Here is a 20,021-nt window from a genome sequence, read left to right as displayed (position 1 = left end):
GATAGAAAAAAAGAATGGTTTAATAAATATTGGATCCTTTACAAAAGAGAAAAAAGCGACACAAAACAGTTACAATACCTAGGTAATAAATACACAATTAAAATTAACAATTATTTTTCAGAATCAGTTTTTGGTTCATTTTCAATTTTGCTTTCTTCTATTTGTTCTTTATTATCTTTCTCTTCTTTAAGTTTAGGTTTTTTATAAATAATCTCAGGTTGTCCTTCCATGGTTGCCACATATCTTGCTGCAGTGAACAAGAAATCACTTAAACGGTTTAAATATTTATAAGCGTTCTCGTTAACTTTGTTTTCTAAAACTAGTGAGGATAAACTCCTCTCTGCTCTTCGACAAATACTCCGGGAAATATGAAGACTACAACTCCCTTTGCCACCAGATGGCAGTATAAAGTTTTTAAGTTCGGGTAACTGTTCTGTGTATTCATCAATTATTGTTTCAAGTTCAACAATTAAGTTTTCATCAAAATTTGTTCGTTCAATATGTTTTTCAGAAGAGTTGTCCGTTGGTGTTGCAACACAGGACCCAATATCCTGCAAAACACATTGTATTTTCTCCAAACGGAAGTTCAAGTCCTCAAAGTTTTCTTTCTGCCACGATTCAAGTAAATTTTCGCGCGCCATTCCGATATTACAACTAAGTTCATCAACGTTACCTAAACCTTCAAACACAGGGTCATATTTTGGCCTTCTTTCCCCCGTGAACAGAGCAGATGTCCCCTTGTCGCCCCCTTTTGTGTAAATAGTTGATTTTGTTCTGACTGGAGAATATGTTGTTTGATTAACTCGGTTAAAAACGTTATTTCTTAAACCGTGTGAAAATGTTTGGTTGTAAGCTAGTATTAGCTTTTTGGCAGCCATAGTTATTCTACTAATTACTTCAATAGAATGCTTATATGCTTTGAGTTGTTATAAACACCTTAAATTAAAGTTTAAGCTGTTTAAATTGTTTTTAATTTTAACGAAAACAAACGCACATTGAAGAGAAACTATATCCCGCGTATTTTATTCCAGAATATGAGGATAACAAGATTTGTTTTTAACTAAAACCTGTAAAAATTCATAATTACGATTTCTTAAAACTAAAAATAATTCCCTTCTTAGTTTTAGGCGTTTTTATAAAGTGAAAAACGTGCTGTTATGACGTCATACATAGCATCATTGTTACGTCACAAGTCATCACCGCGACGCGGCGCTGGTTAACATGGGAAATCACCTCTTACGTAACCATCGCCACCAAATGCCAACTAAAATTTGCGAATTAACTTTTGAGGAAGTTTAAAATTAAAACCAAAAAGTATTGCAAAGAGTTTGAAAATAAAATTAATATTTTCGTGTTAGTTCATTACAGAAAATTATTGGTAAGAACACTTCTATAATATCTCAAACTACATAACTCAACTTACAGACTTAAGACTGGCAGACTGGGTCGGAGTAACTAATGTTACTCTATGTATAGGTCGCGCATTCGACTTTCCCACATCGAGGATAAAGATAGGTTAATTACTGGGTACTCTATGTTTAGGTCATGAAGTTGACCTTTTCACATTGTAAATAATAAATACAAAAAAAAAGATAAAGATTGGATTTATATAAAAAAAATTTTTGATTTTTTGCAGACTTGAAATAAATGATCTTATGCAAGGATTTGTTTTGAATTGTGATTCATTAATTTTCAATTTAAATGATGTTAAGAGATGAACGAAATACTCCTCCAAAAAAGCTCAACATTCTGAAAGTAAAACCCCAACGTTCACGGAGTGTTTCTCCTCGACCAAAACAAACAAATGTGACATCACAAAACACTAACAATCACTCTAATAATGACGTCACAAACACAAATCAACCAAGTAAAAGTGTAGGAAGAAGTTGCTCAGTGTCTGGAATGAACGTCAAGGAACCGACGACGATAATTAACAACAAAAGCGGAGCAAGGTAGAAAATTTGCATCTTATGTAAAAATGTGTAACCAGCAGTGTAATGTAGTGGTTAAAACACTTGGCTACACTATATGAGGTCTTGGGTTTGATCCCCCATGCTATTCTGCTGTAGCACCTTTAAGAATCCTTGCCGGCAGCATGGTGTAGTGGTAAGAACCCTTCCTACTCTTCATAAGGTCCTGGGTTTGGTTTCCACTGCTCTAACGCAGTAGGGCCTTTGATTAAGGCGCTATAAACGGTATGAACTTCTGCTGTGCCAACACTTAATCAGCAGCTTAATTATCAACTATTTATAATCAACCTATAATATCCCGAACTACCAAAAGTTAACTGGTTATTCAAACTTGATATTTTTTTTAATTTTAGAATCAGTTCATCATTACAACCCGCTACAAGATTGCTGCTAATCTCGAGCAGATGTAAATATGCCGCAGTACTTGAGAAATCAGTGAACCAAAATGTTGTTGCTGTTCTTTATAATTATGAAACCGTTACTTTTGATTCACTTCTGTCTCTTATTTGTGCTTCTTTGGACACAGGACAAAAGGTGATTATGTTAAATTAAATCGTCTTTAAATAAAAAAGCCTTACTTGAGTTTATTTTTTTATTCAAGTATTTAAATCAATATCTCACCAACTATATATTTTATATTTTTATTTAAAAAAGCTGTTTTTGGTTGGATTTCTTATGTACTGGTATCAATTTTATTCCATTTTTTTGTATATATTTTTATCCTTGATGTGGGAAAGTCGAATGCGCGACTTAAACATAGAGTAACATCAGTTACTCCGAACCAGTCTTGAGTTGCCTGTGGCAGTTTGGGATATTATAGAGATTATAATTGCCCGGTAATTATGCTGCTGATTAAGTGCTGGCTCAGCAGGAGTTCACACCGTTTATAGCACCTTACTCAAGGGAGCTACAGCATGAGATCAGTGGGGATTGAACCCACGACCTCATTAGCGGTGTAGCAAGTGTTCTTACTACTACCCCACGCTGCCGGTTCAGTTTTGTTTATCATCATCTAACTAAACAAGTTCTGATTGCTTTTGTAAAATATGCTTTACATTTTTGAACAAAATTTTCCTTATTTTCACCCAGGTTGAATCAGTTGCTTGTATGTTAACTTGCAAGTCGAGTGGAATGCTGATTGTCCACTCAAACAACAACAAAGGAAGTTTGGGATTAAGTCCAGATATTTCATCACAACAGTGGCCTGGTGAGTTTAAACTTATTGTGTCTTAGATGTTACTTAATGTTTAAATGCGTAATTGAGACACTTTTGTGTTAAATAAAGAATCTAAATCTGGGTTTGGTGACCATGTCATAATGTACTATAAAATCTTTGTGTAAACGTTATTACTTTTGGCATGTTTTAAATCATTAAATTGATTTTGTCATTGTTTCCCGTCGCATTATTGTAATATTAAAAAAATAAAACAAAAAAAAATGCAGAAAAACTTAAACTAACTACTTAAGTTAAATATGTAATAGAGCTTAATAAACCTTATTATATAGATATACATGTATTCTAGCAGCAAATATTAGTTGAAAGTTGTGACTAAATCATGATCATAGGGTGGTCTGTTGGCTAGCGTTTTTAAAGTTTTAAATAATTTAAGTTATCTTTATTGCTAGCTAGTGTTGTAATACACTTTTTGTGTTACATGTTAACCTTTTCATCTACTTTTTTTAGGTAAATTCTTCAGTATATTATTCAGCAAATTTGTTGATGTAAAATCAAGGAATTGTCGGTTGGATTTGATGGCAACAGGATCCCAACTTCAAAACACATTTGTTTCACAACTCAATAAACTACTTGGTGGGTTTAATCCCTTACATTAGGCATTTCTGTTTTCTAAATATCTGTTATATCTTTGTTGTTAAATGACAGGCTTTATATTCTAATTGTTAAAACAATTCGAATAACTCAGATTGGTTAAACTTTTCTTTTTTGACTTTTTTTAGGGGTTCCGGTTTCAATATCAAAGGAGCTTCTGGGTTCGGACACATTTGTTGAATTAAACGGCAACAGGGTTTCCGTAAGCGAAATATATTTTAAATCAGACAAACTGCGGAGTTGGAGTAATGGTTCTTACCAAACAATCGATCTTTTTGAAAAGATCAGAATGGTTGGAAAAGGTAAGAAATGAAAATTTTGTAAGTTTATTATTTTTAGTTAAATTTTGAATTGTCCTTTAAGTGCAAGTTGACTTAACAATTTAAATTTGTGAACTGTTATTGCTCTGACCTAGTTTGAAGTTAACAATGGTTATGTTTTTGTTATTGTAACAATCATGCAGTGTTTGCCATCATTAAAAAATTGGAGCCAAAAAGAACCTAACTTTTATTTTTTTATGGCTAACTGGCTGTGTAATTTGCAATGGCCCAAAGGGTCTTGGGTTTGAATCCTACTACGACTAAATTGTAAAAAGATTAAATTTTTAAATTAAGGTATAGCTTATTTACTGGCCATATCATTTTATTATTGCCTGTAGGGGTCTTGGGTTTTACTCCTACTAAAACACATTGCAATTAAAGTATATATATAGATTTTAGCTTATTTTAACATTGATAAATGTAAATTTATTTTACAGGAGCATTTGGCACAGCAGTGTTGTATAAGAAGAAGGACGACAACTCACTGGTTGTGTTAAAAGAAATAAACATGACTGAGTTAAATGGACAGGAGAGGTTGATGGCCATGAATGAGGTAAAATTAAGTTCCAAGTTTCTTCTATTTAAAACAGTTGAAAATTACAGTTTTTATGAGCTGTATGTCATAAAAATTTAAGTGTTCAATTAAGTTATGTAAATATTTAGATTACATATGTTACCCATGTATCACAGACGAAAGTTCTAACTATATCTTTATCAACCACTAAGCTTCATGATATATAGCATAAAAATTTTTGAAAATATTTATTTTGGCTCACAGTATTTTTTTTTAAAAATGGGTGTTTTATTATATTTAAACAAATTTTGATAAACTTGGCAAAGTAACTTTTCCATCCTACAGACCAGAGTGCTGGCAATGTTAAACCACCCAAACATAATTTGTTATTACGACACATTTGAAGAGAATGGGGTTCTTATGATAGAGATGGAATATGCTGATGATGGAACATTAGCTCAGTTTCTTACTAAGAGGGTAAGATCATATGTGTGAAGTTATAAGTTGATTTGAAAAGGAAATATCTTGCTACAGTGTGGTTTATAAGTTAAGAGTTATTTAGACTTAACTTAGTAGTTGATAATCACCGGCAGCATGGTCTAGCGGTAAGAACAATTGCTACACCACACATGAGGTCGTGGGTTCAATTCCCACTGCTCTCATGCTGTGGTGCCCTTGAGTAAGGCGCTATAAACGGTATGAACTCCTGCTGAGCCAGCACTTAATCAGCAGCATAATTATCGGGCAATTATAATCTATAATATCCCAAACTTTACATACAACTCGAGACTGGGTCATGGTAACTGATGTTACTTAATGTTTAGGTTGTGCATTTGTCCTTCTCACATCGAGGATAAATTTATATACAAATAGAAGTAAATTTTATGACAATTTAAAAAATATAATAGTTGTAAATTTTCTCAATTATTTTTCAATTTTTCAGGAAAGTCCTCTTGAAGAGAAAACAATATTATCAATGTTTGTACAAATAGTAGCTGGAATATCTTACATGCATGAACAAAAAGTTTTACATCGGGATTTAAAAACTGCCAATATTTTTCTCACTAAAGAAGGGACGTTGAAGATTGGGGATTTTGGTGTTTCTAAAGTGATGTCAACTAATAAGGCGGCTGATACTGTATTAGGTTGGTTTATATTGTTCATATTTTAATTGTATTATGAATATGCTTAAGCATTATCATCAGGTAAAATATTACCAGTGTAGTGTTTGGTACAAACAGTTTAATTTTTTTTGTATATATCTTTAGCTTAAACATAGAGTAACATCAGTTACTCCAACCCAGTTTCGCATTGACTTTGGCAGTTTGGGATGTTCTTGATTATAATTTCCCGATAATTATGCTGCTGATTAGTGCTGGCTCAGCAGAAGTTCATACCGTTTAAAGTGCTGTACTCAAAGGCTTTTTAATTATTGGGCAAATATAATCTATAATATTCCAAACTACCAAAGTCATCTTAAGACTGGGTCAGGGTAACTAATGTTACTCTATGTTTAGGTTGTGAAGTCAATCTTTCCACAAAGCAATTTAAAACTGAGCTAAGGAGTAAAGATAACTCTAGGCTCTTACTATACCAATAATAAGATAAACTTTAAATTATATTTTCTAGGAACTCCTCATTACATTTCACCTGAAATCTGCGAGGGAAAATCGTACGACGTTAAATCGGACATTTGGGCACTAGGGTGCATACTTTATGAGATGGCCACTCGTCAGCGCACATTCGAGGGCACAAACCTTCCGGCATTGGTCCACAAGATCATGAATGGTCAGATTGCACCAATTAGAGGAGACTACTCATCGGACTTCAGAAAGTTGGTGAAAGATATGCTCAACAAATATCCAGAGTAAGTTAAACCAGCAGCGTGGTATAGTAGTACACTTGGCTTTGCCACACAAGGTTCTGGGTTTAATCCCTACTGCTTTAATGCTGTAGCATTCTAACGTAAGGTGCAATAAATGGTATGAACTTCTGCTGAGCCAGCACTTAATCAGCAGCATAACTATCGGGCAATTATAATCTATAATATCCCAAACTACCACAAGCAACTCAAGACTGGGTCAGATTAACTGATGTTACTCTATGTTTAGGTTACACATTTGACCTTCCACATTGGGCATAAATAAACAGAAAACAATTTTTGATTAAAAAAAATGAAATATTACCTTAAAATCTTATTTTATTTTAGACAAAGGCCAACAGCAGGTCAACTAGAATCGTCACGGTTACCTGAACTTCTAACTCGATTTGGGATCGAGGAACGACCTCATGTGACCCCAGGGTCACGAGGGTCGAATGAGAGAAAAAGAGCAGAGGGCACGAGGTCAGTTTTGTATCTTTATGACACCGCACAAATGAACTTGACCCCGATTGAAGGGTTTCCGTCAAAGATTAAAATCAGACAGGTAAATTGTTGGGAAACACTAATTTTAAGGTAAATTGTTGGGAAACACTGATTTTAAGGTAAATTGTTTGGGAACACTAATTAAAGGGTAAATTGTTTGGGAACACTGAATTTAAGATAAATTGTTTGGAAACGCTGATTTCAAATTTTTTAATATAATGGTGTTTCAGGTGTCAGTTGGTTTGAACCATGTTCTGGTGGTTGCCATGGAGAGGGTGGTTTATAGCTGGGGTGAAAACACTTACGGGCAACTGGGTCAAGGTCACATAGAAACGGTCACAAAACCCCAACTAGTGGATGCCCTAAAAGGGAAATCGATTGTCTCGTAAGTTTGGTTTCTTCACAGTTTATAGTTTCGAAAAATATGTTTTTTTGCAGTAAAGATTCAATCCTAACTGCTCTCATGATGTTGTGCTTTTGAGTAAGGTGCTATAAACGGTATAAACTCCTGCTGAGCCAACACTTTATCAGCAGCGTAATTATCGGACAATTATAATCTATAATATCCCAAACTGCCACAGGAAACTTGAGACTGGGTCAGGGCAACTAATATTACTCTATGTTAAGGCCATGAAGTAGACCTTTCCACATTGAGAATAAATAATTATAAAAAAAAGTTTTTATTAATAATTTGAGTAGTTGTTTATTGCATTAAATGTTATAGCCTAACTTTGTTTTATTTACTTTTTAGAGCAAGTTGTGGTCACAACTTCAGTGTGTTCCTCTCTGACAATGGAATCACGATGACATGTGGGGATGGCAGAGAAGGATGCCTTGGGCACAATGACACCAACAGTGCCATCAGGCCACGACTCGTGGAACCATTACTTGCTATTGATGTTGCAACCGTGGCATGTGGTCACCGGCATGTTGTCATTCTTGGCACAGAAGGAGAGGTTAGAAGTCCTGTTGTTTTTAATTTGTGGTGTTATTTCAAATACCCTATTTAATTTACCCTTCACAATTTCGATATTGTTTTAAATCTGTAATAGTTGTAAAAACTCCAAGCAGTAGCCCTTTTTAAGATTAGCATTCAAATTGTCAAAATATGGTCACAACTCCCGAATAATAATTGTCAGTGATAATTAACCTGCACACCACAAATGGCAGTTTTATTCGTTTTAAAGGCCTATAAATTAAACAAACATATAAATATATATATCAGCCTTTAAGGATATATATATATAGATATAGTCTTTAAACCCAGCCTATTGTAACTATAATTACATTAATAAAATTATTGATAATTTTCACTCAATAGGTTAATTAATTTACAACTATTTACCTAAACACAGATATACTCATGGGGTAGTGGAGAACATGGTAGGTTAGGGACAAATAGCGAAGCAAACTCACTTGAACCCAAACAAGTTTTTATCAACCAATCCATCAGAGATGTGAGGTGTGGGGCGGACTCAACCATTTTTATTACAGGTTGGTGGTTGAGGATAAATATTAACTGTAGAGTTGTTTGTTTGTTTTAAATGTGAAGTTCATTAATCATTAATGTAAACAGGTGACTGGTAGCGATAAAATAACTTTTAATATTTTTTCCCAGTTTTAAGTTGTGAGTGTTTGTTGTATTAGTGCCCTGGGTATTAAGATATGTTAGTTATAAGAAGTATGCATATAATATTAAAAAAAATACCTAATTTAAACTGCCCAGCTTACTATAGGGTTTGCTTATAACTTTGTATTATAACAGATATAGTTTTTTTGTATATATTTTTATCTTTGATGACAGAAACATAGAGTAACATCAGTTACTTTAACCCAGTCTCAAAGTGCATGTGACAGTTTGGGATATTATATATTATAATTACCCTATAATTATGATGCTAATTAGGTGGTGGCTCAGCAGGAGTTTATACCATTTATTGCGCTTTACTCAAGGGTGCTACAGCATGAGATCACTGGGGTTCAAACCCAGGATCTCATGTAGTGTAAGAAGTGTTCTGACTACAACACTGTAGGGACTGTGCTGCCGGTAAGTAACAAGAATTAAGTCTTAAATTTTAGGTTAAAAGGATAGAATGTCTAATGCTTTATAAGTTTAACCCACAACATTGTATGTTTTATTAGATATAGGAACATTGCTGGCATGTGGAAATAACAAGCACAACAAACTTGGTTTAAATGAACGATCAGGTTTTCTTATGGCTTTCAGTAATCGACTGAAAAAGGTAAATTCTTAAATTTTCAGTAGTAAATTTACCAGAGTTATTTAATTTTTAGAAAGTGTTTGTATTTTTAACCACAGACAGAGGTAGAGAGCAGAAAGGTTCCCACGGCGATTAAATCCATCAAAGGAGTTGTCGACGTTTCCATGGGAACCGATCACACGGTCGTGCTCAGTGAACCGGATCATGTTTATGTGTTAGGAAGGTGAGGATAAACATTAATATTTGCCCCAATAATCGGACAAATATTTTTTGGAACCAAAAAGTATTAAAACTTGTTATTTTTTAGTAATATTGAAGGACAAATGGGAACTGGAGACAGCAAAACTCATCTTTCTCCTTACTTGGTAAAAACCATTAAACAACCCGAGATATTGGTGAGTTTGCTAGAATTAATCTTTTGTTCAAACTTGGGGTACTATATCTAGCTTTAAATTAGATAAGTTAACATATGACTATAAGTCTTTGTGTAGCTATTGTTTCTACAGCATAGACTCTGGTAGTGTGGTATAGCAGTTATGACAGCGATTGGAGCCGAAAGGTTTCGGGTTCAAGCTGCGTCAATGCCACACTTTTTGCTCTAAAGTCCAGTGTTTACAGAAAGTTTAAACACAGCATTAAAGCTTACCCTCAAATTAAAAATATAAAAACCCTATTTTTTTCAAAAAAAAATGCTATAACATAGCAACAAAAAATACAGTATCTTAATTTATTTTACTCAAGAATAGGACATAGGTGGTCAAAATCAGACCTAGTATATTAGGTCTTATTAATTCCAAACATTCTAAAACAATGCAAAAAAAGAAACCTAGATCCCAGCCTTATAATTATATTTACCATTTATTCTTGCTTAGGCTGTAGCTTGTGGGTCCTACTACACAGCAGTTGGTACCTCTAATGGGATAGTTCTGTATTGGGGGACCAGGTCAGGCCCCAGCAAGGGAAAGTCCCTACTACAACCACCCAAGAAAGGTCACCAAAGGTCAACAAGCTCTGCAAGCACTATGAGTGTAAGAAGTAGATCAAGGTAAGGGTCTTGAGTTTGATTCTTGTTGGGAGTGATTTTGAAGTTTCAATTTTTTTTAAATTTTAATATTTTTAGTTATCTTCCCGATTCAGCATCTGAAGGAATAAGTCGATCTTCAAGCATCCAGGACCTAGATGGTAAGCACTTCAGATGTGGTAGAAACTTTTTATATATTATTTTATCCCCAATTTTATTCAGTACCAAAAATTCTATCAATTAACATTTTTTAAATTTTGACTAATTATTTTGACAGATTCCGAAGCCATCAATTTGGACAACAATTTTCTCAGCCAATCACAATCAAGTTCTTTAAACCAATCACAACCCAGGCTTTTACTGGAGACAATATTTGCACCCCTACCTATCCTCAATATTCAGTAAGTTTAATAAATTAAATTTTTAATTTAAATGAATTTTTGATTTTTAAATAGTAAGCAGAAATGTTGTAACTATTAAAATATTTAGTAAGTTAAATGGGTTAAATTTTAAATTTCAAATACAATTTAAATATTGAATGGTTGGCATAAATTTTACCACCAAACTTTTAAGTCAAAGTCTATAGTTGACATTAAGGCATTTTTAAGGCATTTGTAAGTCAAAATTAGACCAAAAACTTGCAATTTAAGACTAAAAGGCCCGTTCACATGGCGTCTGTAACGTAATGTAAGATTGTGCAAACATTTAAAATGAACAGAGTCGTTTACACGTACGAAAGTTTGCGAAAGTTACGTAAGATTTTGTAAAGTTTTGTGGCTGGAGCAAATTTACGCAAGATTTCGTAAGCGGTATACTTTTATTAGATATTTTTTATTAAAATTTTTAAAAAAATCCTTAGAACTCGTAAAGTTTTGTAACGCAACACAACGTTACCCTGTCGTGTGAACGGGCTTTTATTCTTTAAAGTTACCAGTCAATACCCCAGCCCACAATCATTATTTCAACTGTCCTAATATGGTCACAACTCTCAACTAATATTTGTTTGCAATATGTTACCCATGCACCATAAACAACAGTTTTGTTTATTTTGTAAGCCTATAAAATTCTACTTATATATTTATTGCCTACTAAACCCTATTATATATAGATATATTACCTATTTACTGAATTTTATGACAATTTTTACTTTTTAAAATTTATATTTGCAGTAACTCTGGTGATAATGTGGAAGACTTGTCGGCATTCCTTGATAACTTGATCCCATTTCGGGAGAACATTTTTATCCTAGTTGAAACTAACGCTCCACTCAGCTCTGAGCCTAAGAAAGATGTGAGGAAGAGGAGCAGTGGGGTTCATAACCTTCAGGTACAATATAAGGCAGTCTGTCACTATAGCTCATATAGGGTTGTGTATAAGAACATTAGATTTAAATTACTGTACCATTTAATATGATGGAAAATTAAAAACTAATTCTGAAATTTTAAACTATTAATTAAGAATGCTATTAGCAGGAGTTGAACGCAGGACCTCAGGTATTTTTCTCAAATCTATTTATTACAATCTTTAGATTGTTTTGATTTAAATATATAGGTTTACAGTTGAATTAAATCACTTTTAACCCTCATTAGCAGGATTTAAACCTGGGACCCCAAGACTTTAGTCCAAACCCATTTACACAAGAATCTGCTGGTTTTAAATGTAAGGTTAACAGTTACATTTACCCACCTTTAATCCCTAAATACCCATAGGTTCCCTCCCTTCACCCCTCTATAAGTAGCAACGATGAAGCTAGCTCAGAAACTTCAGATAATTCTGATCTCACTCCACTTTGGATACAACGAGAGTTGCAAGATGCTTATGACAATCCAGTAAGTTAAATGTTGTGTGATGTTTGTTTGTTTATATTGTTGTAAGAATTTTATTGTTTTAGTATTGGTTTAAATTTTTATTATTTAAGTTTGTTGAATAAAATATAAAAGTAAAATCCATTGAGTACATTTTATAATTTGTTTTTATAGTTATATTGTATTTGAAATTGAAATATTTAAACATATATACATAAAAATAAATTTTTTAACATTTTGCTGTATTTAAAACACTGTTTATATTATAAGAATAATCAAATATATATATATGGTAATTAAACCAGGTTTAAAGATCATTTTTTTTTAATTTTTAGAAAGAAGAGGAAATTAAAGTTAAAACCAAAACCCAAACAAGCAAAACTAACAGCACAAGGTGAATAGGATTTAAACAGCATTTAAATTAAAGTAAAAACAAAATTATTAAAAGTTTTTTCTTTTTTAGATCAAATAAATCACTTAAAACTTCCCCTAAACCAGGAGCAACTAAAAACTCAAAGTAAGTTAATGAAAAATTTGTTTTCGAATTCCAAATAATTCTAAATTTTTTTTTTAAAGAATCCCGAAGCGAATTCCTTCGGCCAAATCTGACTCAAGTTCTGATTCCTCAAGTTTAAGATCTTCTCACAACAGATTTCTGAGTGCAGAGGTAATAATACTTAAGTTAAATAAAGTTAATTTGCTCTGTACTTTGTATGGTAAAACTTTAAATATCATTACTCAAACGATTTTTTTTATATTTTCCTGTTACCTTTATCACTGTATTTATTCTTAAGTTTCAAAATTGGCCATCACAGTTTGTTACTTATGTTTCATACCTCACTTTTGACAGTAAAAAAAATGCTTTTTTTGTATTTAATGTTAAGATTTGTATACAAAATTTAATTGCTTTTATGAATTAAATTTAAATACTTGTTTTTTATAAAATAAGCCGTCACGGCCTACACGATCAAGCGTGACATCCACAAAGGAATCGTCGCCACGGAGATCACCAAAACCTAGTCCTTACCTAAGCGAAAAAGGTTTCAAATAATTTTTTTTGAAAGTATTTATTTTTGTAAATTCAAACTAGGATTTAAACATACTCAGTTGAAATATTTTTAAAATACTGTTTTAACTTTAGTCAAAACTCCCAGAAGTCGATCTCCCTTTAGAAGCCCAATCCAACTTGCTAAAGAACTGGAAAGGTAAAGAAGTTAAACAACATTTTAAATTAGTTTCCAATGAAGAAAGCTCAATTTTGCATCTCAAACAAGTAGTCCCCTTTACTTTATTGTAAAATCTTTTTAGATTATCGGAGGAGAAGAAGACTCAGGATCAGAAGCTGGAGGAGCTGAGGAGAGACCACCAGGAGGTTTTGGATAAGATGAGAGAGGAGCATAATAAAGAGAAGGAGGAGCAGGAGAGAAAAATGAGAAGTGAGATCCAAGTCTTGAGAGAACAACTGGAGAGTGTTGTAAAACAACAGGTAGGTGGGGTAATTGTTTATATATCTTTATCCTCAATGTGGAAAAGTTCACATCCTAAACATAAAGTAACATTAGTCACCCCAACCCAGTGTCGAATTGACTTTAGTAGTTTAAAATATTATACAGATTATAATTGTCCGGTAATTAAGCTGCTGATTAAGTGCCTGGCTCAGCCGGAGTTCATACTATTTTTAGTGCCTTACCTAAGGACGCTACAGCATGAGATCAGTGGGGATCGATTGCTATACATCGTGTGGTATAGAAAGTGTTCTAACCACTACATGGCGCTGCTGGTGTTAATTACTTACTTACTTTATTTTTAAATTTATTTCTAGATTGAGATAAACAAAAGAGGAAGTGAAAAAAGTGTCAACAGCAAAATATGTTCATTACAATAATAATGCCATTGTTACAATAACAATGAAAACGGCTTTAAATACTATACCATTATTACATTACAATAATAATACTATTGTTGCAATAACAAACAGTGAGATCCACTGTTACTTGTTTGTTGATAACAATGCATTCTATGATGCAATAGCAATAAACAATTACTGTGACATTGTTACTATGTCAATTTTATTTTAAACATTTTAATCTTTTTTTTTACTTCAAAAGTCACAACTTTTGTCTTCAATTTTATTTAATTAATTAAACAATTAATATTTTAATGACAATCTTCAATTTATTTGCACTTATTTTTTTTAAGTTTTTCCAAAAATTAAAACTGTTTTATTTTCGATGTAAATTACTTTTATTCCGCCCTGTTTTATTATGATATCATAATTGTGTGTTTGTGTTGACTACCTCTTGCTTCTGCTATAAAATATGCAAATTTTTTTGAGTTTGGAATTGTTAATTCTATTTTATAAATGAATTTTTTTTTTGTATCTAAAAATTGTAACAGCTAACTTTAATTTTTTGCAGGTTATTTAAATTTTGTGTTTTATTGTGATGGAAATTTGATGAAGATCTAATTTGGTGCTTGAATTTGAACTACAGATTGGTTGGAACTGTTAAAACTATCATTTTAAGTTTTGCAATTAAGTTTTTCTGGACGAAAAAAACTTTTTTAGCTGATTTTAAACAATTTTGTCAAGTAACGCAAGTTGAGAACCACCATGTCTGATAACGAAGAATATTGCACAGGAGTTGAGTTCTATGTAACTGATGAAGATGCACTACCATTTTGGGAGCAAGATCCATTTATATTTTGGGGACAAGCACAAATGTTGGGAGAACTGAAAGAGTTTAATCAATTCTGTGAAGAAACCGATGTAATTGTTTTAAAAGAGTTAAATCAACCTGATTTGGAAGAACTTAAATATAAAACAGAAATAACAATGTGGAAGGATAAAAAACTTTCTGTTGAGTTTCAACAATTCTGTAAAGAAACACAAGTTATTGTTTTAAACGCAGCCTTGTATGATGCAGAATTAAATAAACTTTCCGCGGAATTGGAACAACTTCGTGTGGAAACAAAAGATGAGAAGTTGAAGAAAAATGAACTTGCTGCTGAGTTAAAACAACTTTGTGTAGAAACACAAGATGGAAAATGGAAGGAAAATAAACCACAAGAATCAGCAAAAATTCTCCACAAAATGGGGTTGCTTTATAAGGAGAATACTTCTCATAAATTGAGCTTGATAAGAAGTTGTGCACTTTTAAATTCAGCTATAGTGAGAAATCCATCAAATGTTGAAACAATTAAGAAAGATCTGGATAATCTTTGCTTACATTTGCTTAAAATATCAAAAGCAGATCAACCTTTGGCCAATTTAAGAAATATTTCTGCAAAAGTTGCTGAAAAAGTTAAAAAACTGAGAGAAAATACTGGAAATAAATTGTCACAGTTAGAACATATTCCTTATGAAATATCAGAAGCGAAATTAAAACAACTAGAATGTGATAAAATACAAACAGTTTGTGCTATACAAGATGATATAGCCAGTCAATACACTTCTATCATGCAATTTATTGCTGAAAAGTGTAACAAAATCATGGGAAAACCTTCGTGTAAATTTGCCATAGCTGGAATGGGGTCTCTTGCACGAAAAGAAATAACTCCTTACTCTGATTTTGAGCACATTATTTTGCTGGATGACAACAAGAAATTGGATAACAGCAGTCTGGAATATTTTAGATGGTTTTCTGTCATTTTTCATTTTATTATCTTGAATTTAGGAGAAACTATTATTCCAAGTGTTGCAATTCCATCTTTAAACGATTATTACAATAAGAAAGGAATTAGTTGGTTTTTTGATTGCTATTCCAAAGGAATTTCTTTTGATGGAATGGCACCTTCTTCTTGTATATTTCCGTTTGGGAGACAAGAAGGTACCCTAAACAAGCCATGGTCAACGGAACTAATTCAACCTGCTAGTGAAATGATCAAGTATCTTGACTCCGAGGAGGATTTAAATAATGGTTATCACTTAGCTGCTGTGTTGAAACGAACATGTTTAATTTATGGAGATGAAGAAATTCACAAACAATATTGTGACCTGGTTAAACAAAAACTTCAATCGATGGATCCTTTTGAGAACTTTACAGCTTTAGCAAGCGAGGTAATTAAGATAAGTCACACAGATTCCTTTAAAGCATTGAACATAAACACTGAACAATTTAACATGAAACAAAGGCTGTTTAGAGATATATCAATATTATTGACAACAATTTGTGACTTTTGCAAAGTTTTTTTTACTGGATTTGAAGCAATAAATGAGTTGGAAAAACAAGAAATAATTGATTCAAAGACTTCCCATCTTCTTAAGTATGCTCTGTCAGTTGCTTGTGAAGTTAGACTTAAACTTTATCTGAAAAAACAAGGTCAAGATGATTTTATTGATAAAGGGAATACTTTTGATGGTTTAAATTGTCAACCCGCTGAAGAATTAATTGAAGCTGTTGGCGCAGGAAGTCTTATTAGATGTTTTGAAATTATAAATACTTGCGCTAAAGGTAAGCTTACAACCAACAAGTTTCAACTGTCATCTTACTATCCATCAAGTTTCTTCTTTTGGGCAGGTTCTTTAAATCAACATAAGCTGGTTATATCAGAATGGGAAAAACAACAACCTTTAAACCAGATAAAAAATGACAAAATTGGACTTACAATTAAATATTATGTTGCCACTGCTTATTTTGACCAAAAAAACTTTAAAAAAGCATTGGAGTTGCTGAATCTAATTGAACCTCATAGTGAGTCTGGAAGTGAGTTAGATTTATGTTGTCTTCATGTCAAAGTGCAATGTCTCACTGCCCTGAAGAGATATCAGGAAACAGCAACAAAATCTCAACTATTTCTTCAAGAATTTCCAACATTAAACAGGGACATTGGATATCAGCTCACAATACTAGAATCCTGTGGCTACTCCCAGCGACAACTTAACAACCTAAAAGCTGCACTTTCAATTTATTCAAAACATTCGATGATCGACGAAAGCACCCTTTCGAAATGGCCAACTGAAATGTGTGAAATACATCGAGGCATGGGAACATGTAATTTCATTCTTGGTAAACATAAACGAGCATTAAAACACTTCAACAAAGCAGAAACTTTACTCAACAAACTAACGATCAAGCCAACAATAGTACAACATGGTATTTATGCTGATTTAAGCAAAGTTTACACAGAATTGGGTGAACGTGATAGAGCTTTAAAGTATTGCAGACTAGCTAATCAAATATACTACCAATACCAATACCAATTCAGTAACACTCAATAAACTTTAAGCTTATAATCTGATATTATTTCATTCCATTAGCAAACCAATGTAAAACTGTTAAATTTTTGTTATCTTGTTGGCGAACAAAATTGGTAAAATATTTTCTTATCATCCACTTATTAGTGTAATTTTTAATACAATTTTAAGTTAAACTTGTTAAAACCGTTAAAGAATCAAAATAATAAGTAAAATAAAAAAGGAGTAGTAAAAAAATTATATTAATGTATTTAAAAGTGAAAATATGAATTTAAATCTGTTACATTTTTAATGCAATATTATGCTAGTATAATTAAAAAATGATTTTTTTTGGTGTTTTTTTTTGATTATATTATTTTTTCCCATTGTATTATTAAATGATGTTTTGTATAATTTTGCAAGTTGTTCATGAAATTATGTTGAAGGGTTGAATAAAAATTAACTTTAATGTTTTTTCAAGTTATTATTTTTAAAAGTCTTACAATGAAACTCTTTTGTTTGAAAAGTCAACAATCAGTTTTTGTTATTTAAATACAATGGATAGTAACTACAATAAAGCCTACCAGTATTTAGGTGTGAGGTATACTATTTTGTCATAGTACTAGTTTATGTAATGTAATACACACTTTAAAAAAAAAAAAAAAGGGATAATGACACAGGTTGTTAAAATTAAACAAAAAATTTTTTTTTAAATTAATTGTGCAGATTAAACGGCTTAAAATTAACAATATTTGGGACTTTTATTTAAACTGCTAAAAAGATGTGTTTACTTTTTTTAACTTTGGTTTTGTTGTCAATGCTATGGTTATTGTTGTTTGTTGTCATATTCTTAACATGGCTAGCAAATAAACAAGCTGGTAAGGAGGTTAGACAAATTTGTGATAAACCACCATTATTTATTTTAAAAGTGGCAAAATATCTACCAGAGTCAAAAAAACCATCTGGAAAGTTACAGCAACTTTGTGTAGAAAAACAAGATGGAAAGTGGAAGGAAAATAAACTTGCTGCTGAGTTAAAACAACTTTGTGTAGAAACACAAGATGGAAAGTGGAGGGAAAATAAACCACAAGAATCAGCAAAAATTCTTCACAAAATGGGGTTGCTTTATAAGGAGAAAAGTCCTGATAAATTGAGCTTGATAAGAAGTTGTGCACTTTTAAATTCAGCTATAGTGAGAAATCCTTCAAATATTAAAACAATTAAGAAAGATCTGGATAACCTTTGCTCACATTTGCTTAAAATATCAAAAGCAAATCAACCTTTGGCCAATTTAAGAAATATTTCTGCAAAAGTTGCTGAAAAAGTTAAAAAACTGAGAGAAAATACTGAAAATAAATTGTCCCAATTAAAACATATTCCTTATAAAATATCAAAAGCAAAATTAAAACAACTAGAATGTGATAAAATACAAACTGTTTTTGCTATACAAGATGATATAGCCAGTCAATACACTTCTATAATGCAATTTATAGCTGAAAAGTGTGAAGGAATTATAGGAAAACCTCCATGTAAATTTGCCATAGCTGGAATGGGGTCTCTTGCACGAAAAGAAATAACTCCTTACTCTGATTTTGAGCACATTATTTTGCTGGATGACAACAAGAAAGTGGATAACAACACTCTGGAATATTTTAGAAGGTTTTCTGTAATTTTTCTAAATAAATATATAAATAATATAATAAATACGATATACAATTAATATTACAACAATGCGACGGGAAAAAATGACAAAATCAATTTAATGATTTAAAACATGTCAAAAGTATTAAGGTTTACATAAAGATTTTAAGTATGTTATGGCAGGGTCACCAAACCCAATAATTTGATACTTAAAGGCTACTATTTTTATATTTTAAAAGTTATGACCGCAGAAAAAAAATATCTCAACTAGATGATAGTTTTTTGTTCTATATTTTTATTTATTAATTATTATCTATATTTATAAGTTAATTACGACAATTTTTATTGTTTTGCATAAACAATGAGGATAAACGGAACGAATAAGTAACACCAATTAATTATGAGTAAAAGCCTCGTTCTCGGCACCAAGTCATCCACTCCTTAGTTAACTAGGTGGGTTCTAATTAAATCGGGAATTTATTTCGTTCAACGTACAAACAATTATTTTTAGGGTTTAAAATTGTAAGTTTAGCCTAAAATTAAACATTTTAAGTTGTTAAATTGAATGTTAAGTTGGTATTAGGGCGGCCAGGTCGTGGTTAGAACGTAAGACTGTCGGACATTTTCTGTTTTTATTTTCTTACGAACTGACGAAAACGCTCTGACTTTATGATTTTGTCTGCTAGTTAACTTGTTAATTGCATTAATTTAAATGTTTTTTACTAGTAAATAAAACATTATTTGCTATTGTCAGATTGTTATGTATTTGGTTTTTGTGAACAGTATATTTATACAAAGAGCTGAATAGCATTAAAAAAAAAACTTAATTATTAAACTTTGTAATCTCGTGTTAAAAAATGGTTTAGAAAGAGTTATATAATAATCAAAACTTTAACTTTCTTAATGAAATTTTAGGTAAAGTTTAAATAACAAAATTTGCAACCTTAACTTTTATATTAGGCTGTTAGAGTTAAGTTTAATTGGACTGCATAACTTCTGTGTTATGGGTTCTGCTGGATATATTTAGCTTACTAAACTTATAAACTGAAGTAAAATGGGTTAACATTTTTTTTAAAATAAGAAGTTATAGACAATTAGGATGTTTTACATCAATATAAATTTCTAAAATAATAATTTTAAATTTTGCTGTATAAATATGAAT

At 31.8% G+C, this 20,021-nt stretch overlaps 2 protein-coding genes across 3 annotated transcripts; one reads left to right on the top strand and one right to left on the bottom strand.

Moving 5' to 3' along the window:
- Positions 1–3: 3 nt before the first annotated feature.
- LOC145746294 (corrinoid adenosyltransferase MMAB-like) lies at positions 4–965 on the bottom strand. The gene has a single exon (XM_082564546.1). It carries the CDS (start codon positions 876–878, stop codon positions 111–113), a length of 768 nt encoding a protein of 255 aa, XP_082420672.1. The 5' UTR covers positions 879–965; the 3' UTR covers positions 4–110.
- A 758-nt stretch (positions 966–1,723) lies between these two features.
- Positions 1,724–14,293, top strand: LOC145746290 (serine/threonine-protein kinase Nek8-like). 2 transcript variants are annotated; one of them, XM_082564542.1, is made up of 28 exons: positions 1,724–1,952; positions 2,324–2,504; positions 3,060–3,177; positions 3,655–3,780; positions 3,927–4,100; positions 4,556–4,671; positions 4,978–5,109; positions 5,576–5,777; positions 6,262–6,499; positions 6,842–7,058; positions 7,228–7,382; positions 7,749–7,953; positions 8,353–8,491; positions 9,140–9,240; positions 9,318–9,442; positions 9,527–9,614; positions 10,092–10,264; positions 10,340–10,401; positions 10,518–10,641; positions 11,410–11,566; positions 11,950–12,069; positions 12,381–12,439; positions 12,509–12,562; positions 12,622–12,712; positions 12,995–13,085; positions 13,187–13,250; positions 13,354–13,531; positions 13,868–14,293. In XM_082564542.1, the coding sequence occupies exons 1-28, from the start codon at positions 1,903–1,905 to the stop codon at positions 13,928–13,930; spliced, it is 3,603 nt and encodes a 1,200-aa protein (XP_082420668.1). In that variant the 5' UTR covers positions 1,724–1,902; the 3' UTR covers positions 13,931–14,293. The 2 variants fall into 2 exon arrangements, with proteins under 2 accessions (XP_082420668.1, XP_082420669.1); XM_082564543.1 differs by lacking the exons at positions 12,381–12,439; positions 12,509–12,562; positions 12,622–12,712; ... (2 more) ...; positions 13,354–13,531; positions 13,868–14,293 and having other exon boundaries at positions 11,830–11,964.
- The last annotated feature ends 5,728 nt before the right edge of the window (positions 14,294–20,021 follow it).

The sequence above is a fragment of the Corella eumyota genome, chromosome 3 (genome assembly GCF_963082875.1).
Source record: "Corella eumyota chromosome 3, kaCorEumy4.1, whole genome shotgun sequence".
Lineage (NCBI taxonomy): Eukaryota > Metazoa > Chordata > Ascidiacea > Phlebobranchia > Corellidae > Corella > Corella eumyota.
The sequence above is the reverse complement of the archived record's forward strand: the minus strand, read 5'-3'. Positions and strand labels throughout refer to the sequence as shown.

Coding starts and splice junctions, on each gene's coding strand:
- LOC145746294 (XM_082564546.1), bottom strand. CDS start 878: ATGGCTGCCAAAAAGCTAATACTAGCTTACAACCAAACATTTTCACAC.
- LOC145746290 (XM_082564542.1), top strand. CDS start 1,903: ATGAACGTCAAGGAACCGACGACGATAATTAACAACAAAAGCGGAGCA. Junction 12,070..12,380: donor AAGATGCTTATGACAATCCA/GTAAGTTAAATG, acceptor TTTAATTTTTAG/AAAGAAGAGGAAATTAAAGT. Junction 13,251..13,353: donor CTTGCTAAAGAACTGGAAAG/GTAAAGAAGTTA, acceptor AAATCTTTTTAG/ATTATCGGAGGAGAAGAAGA.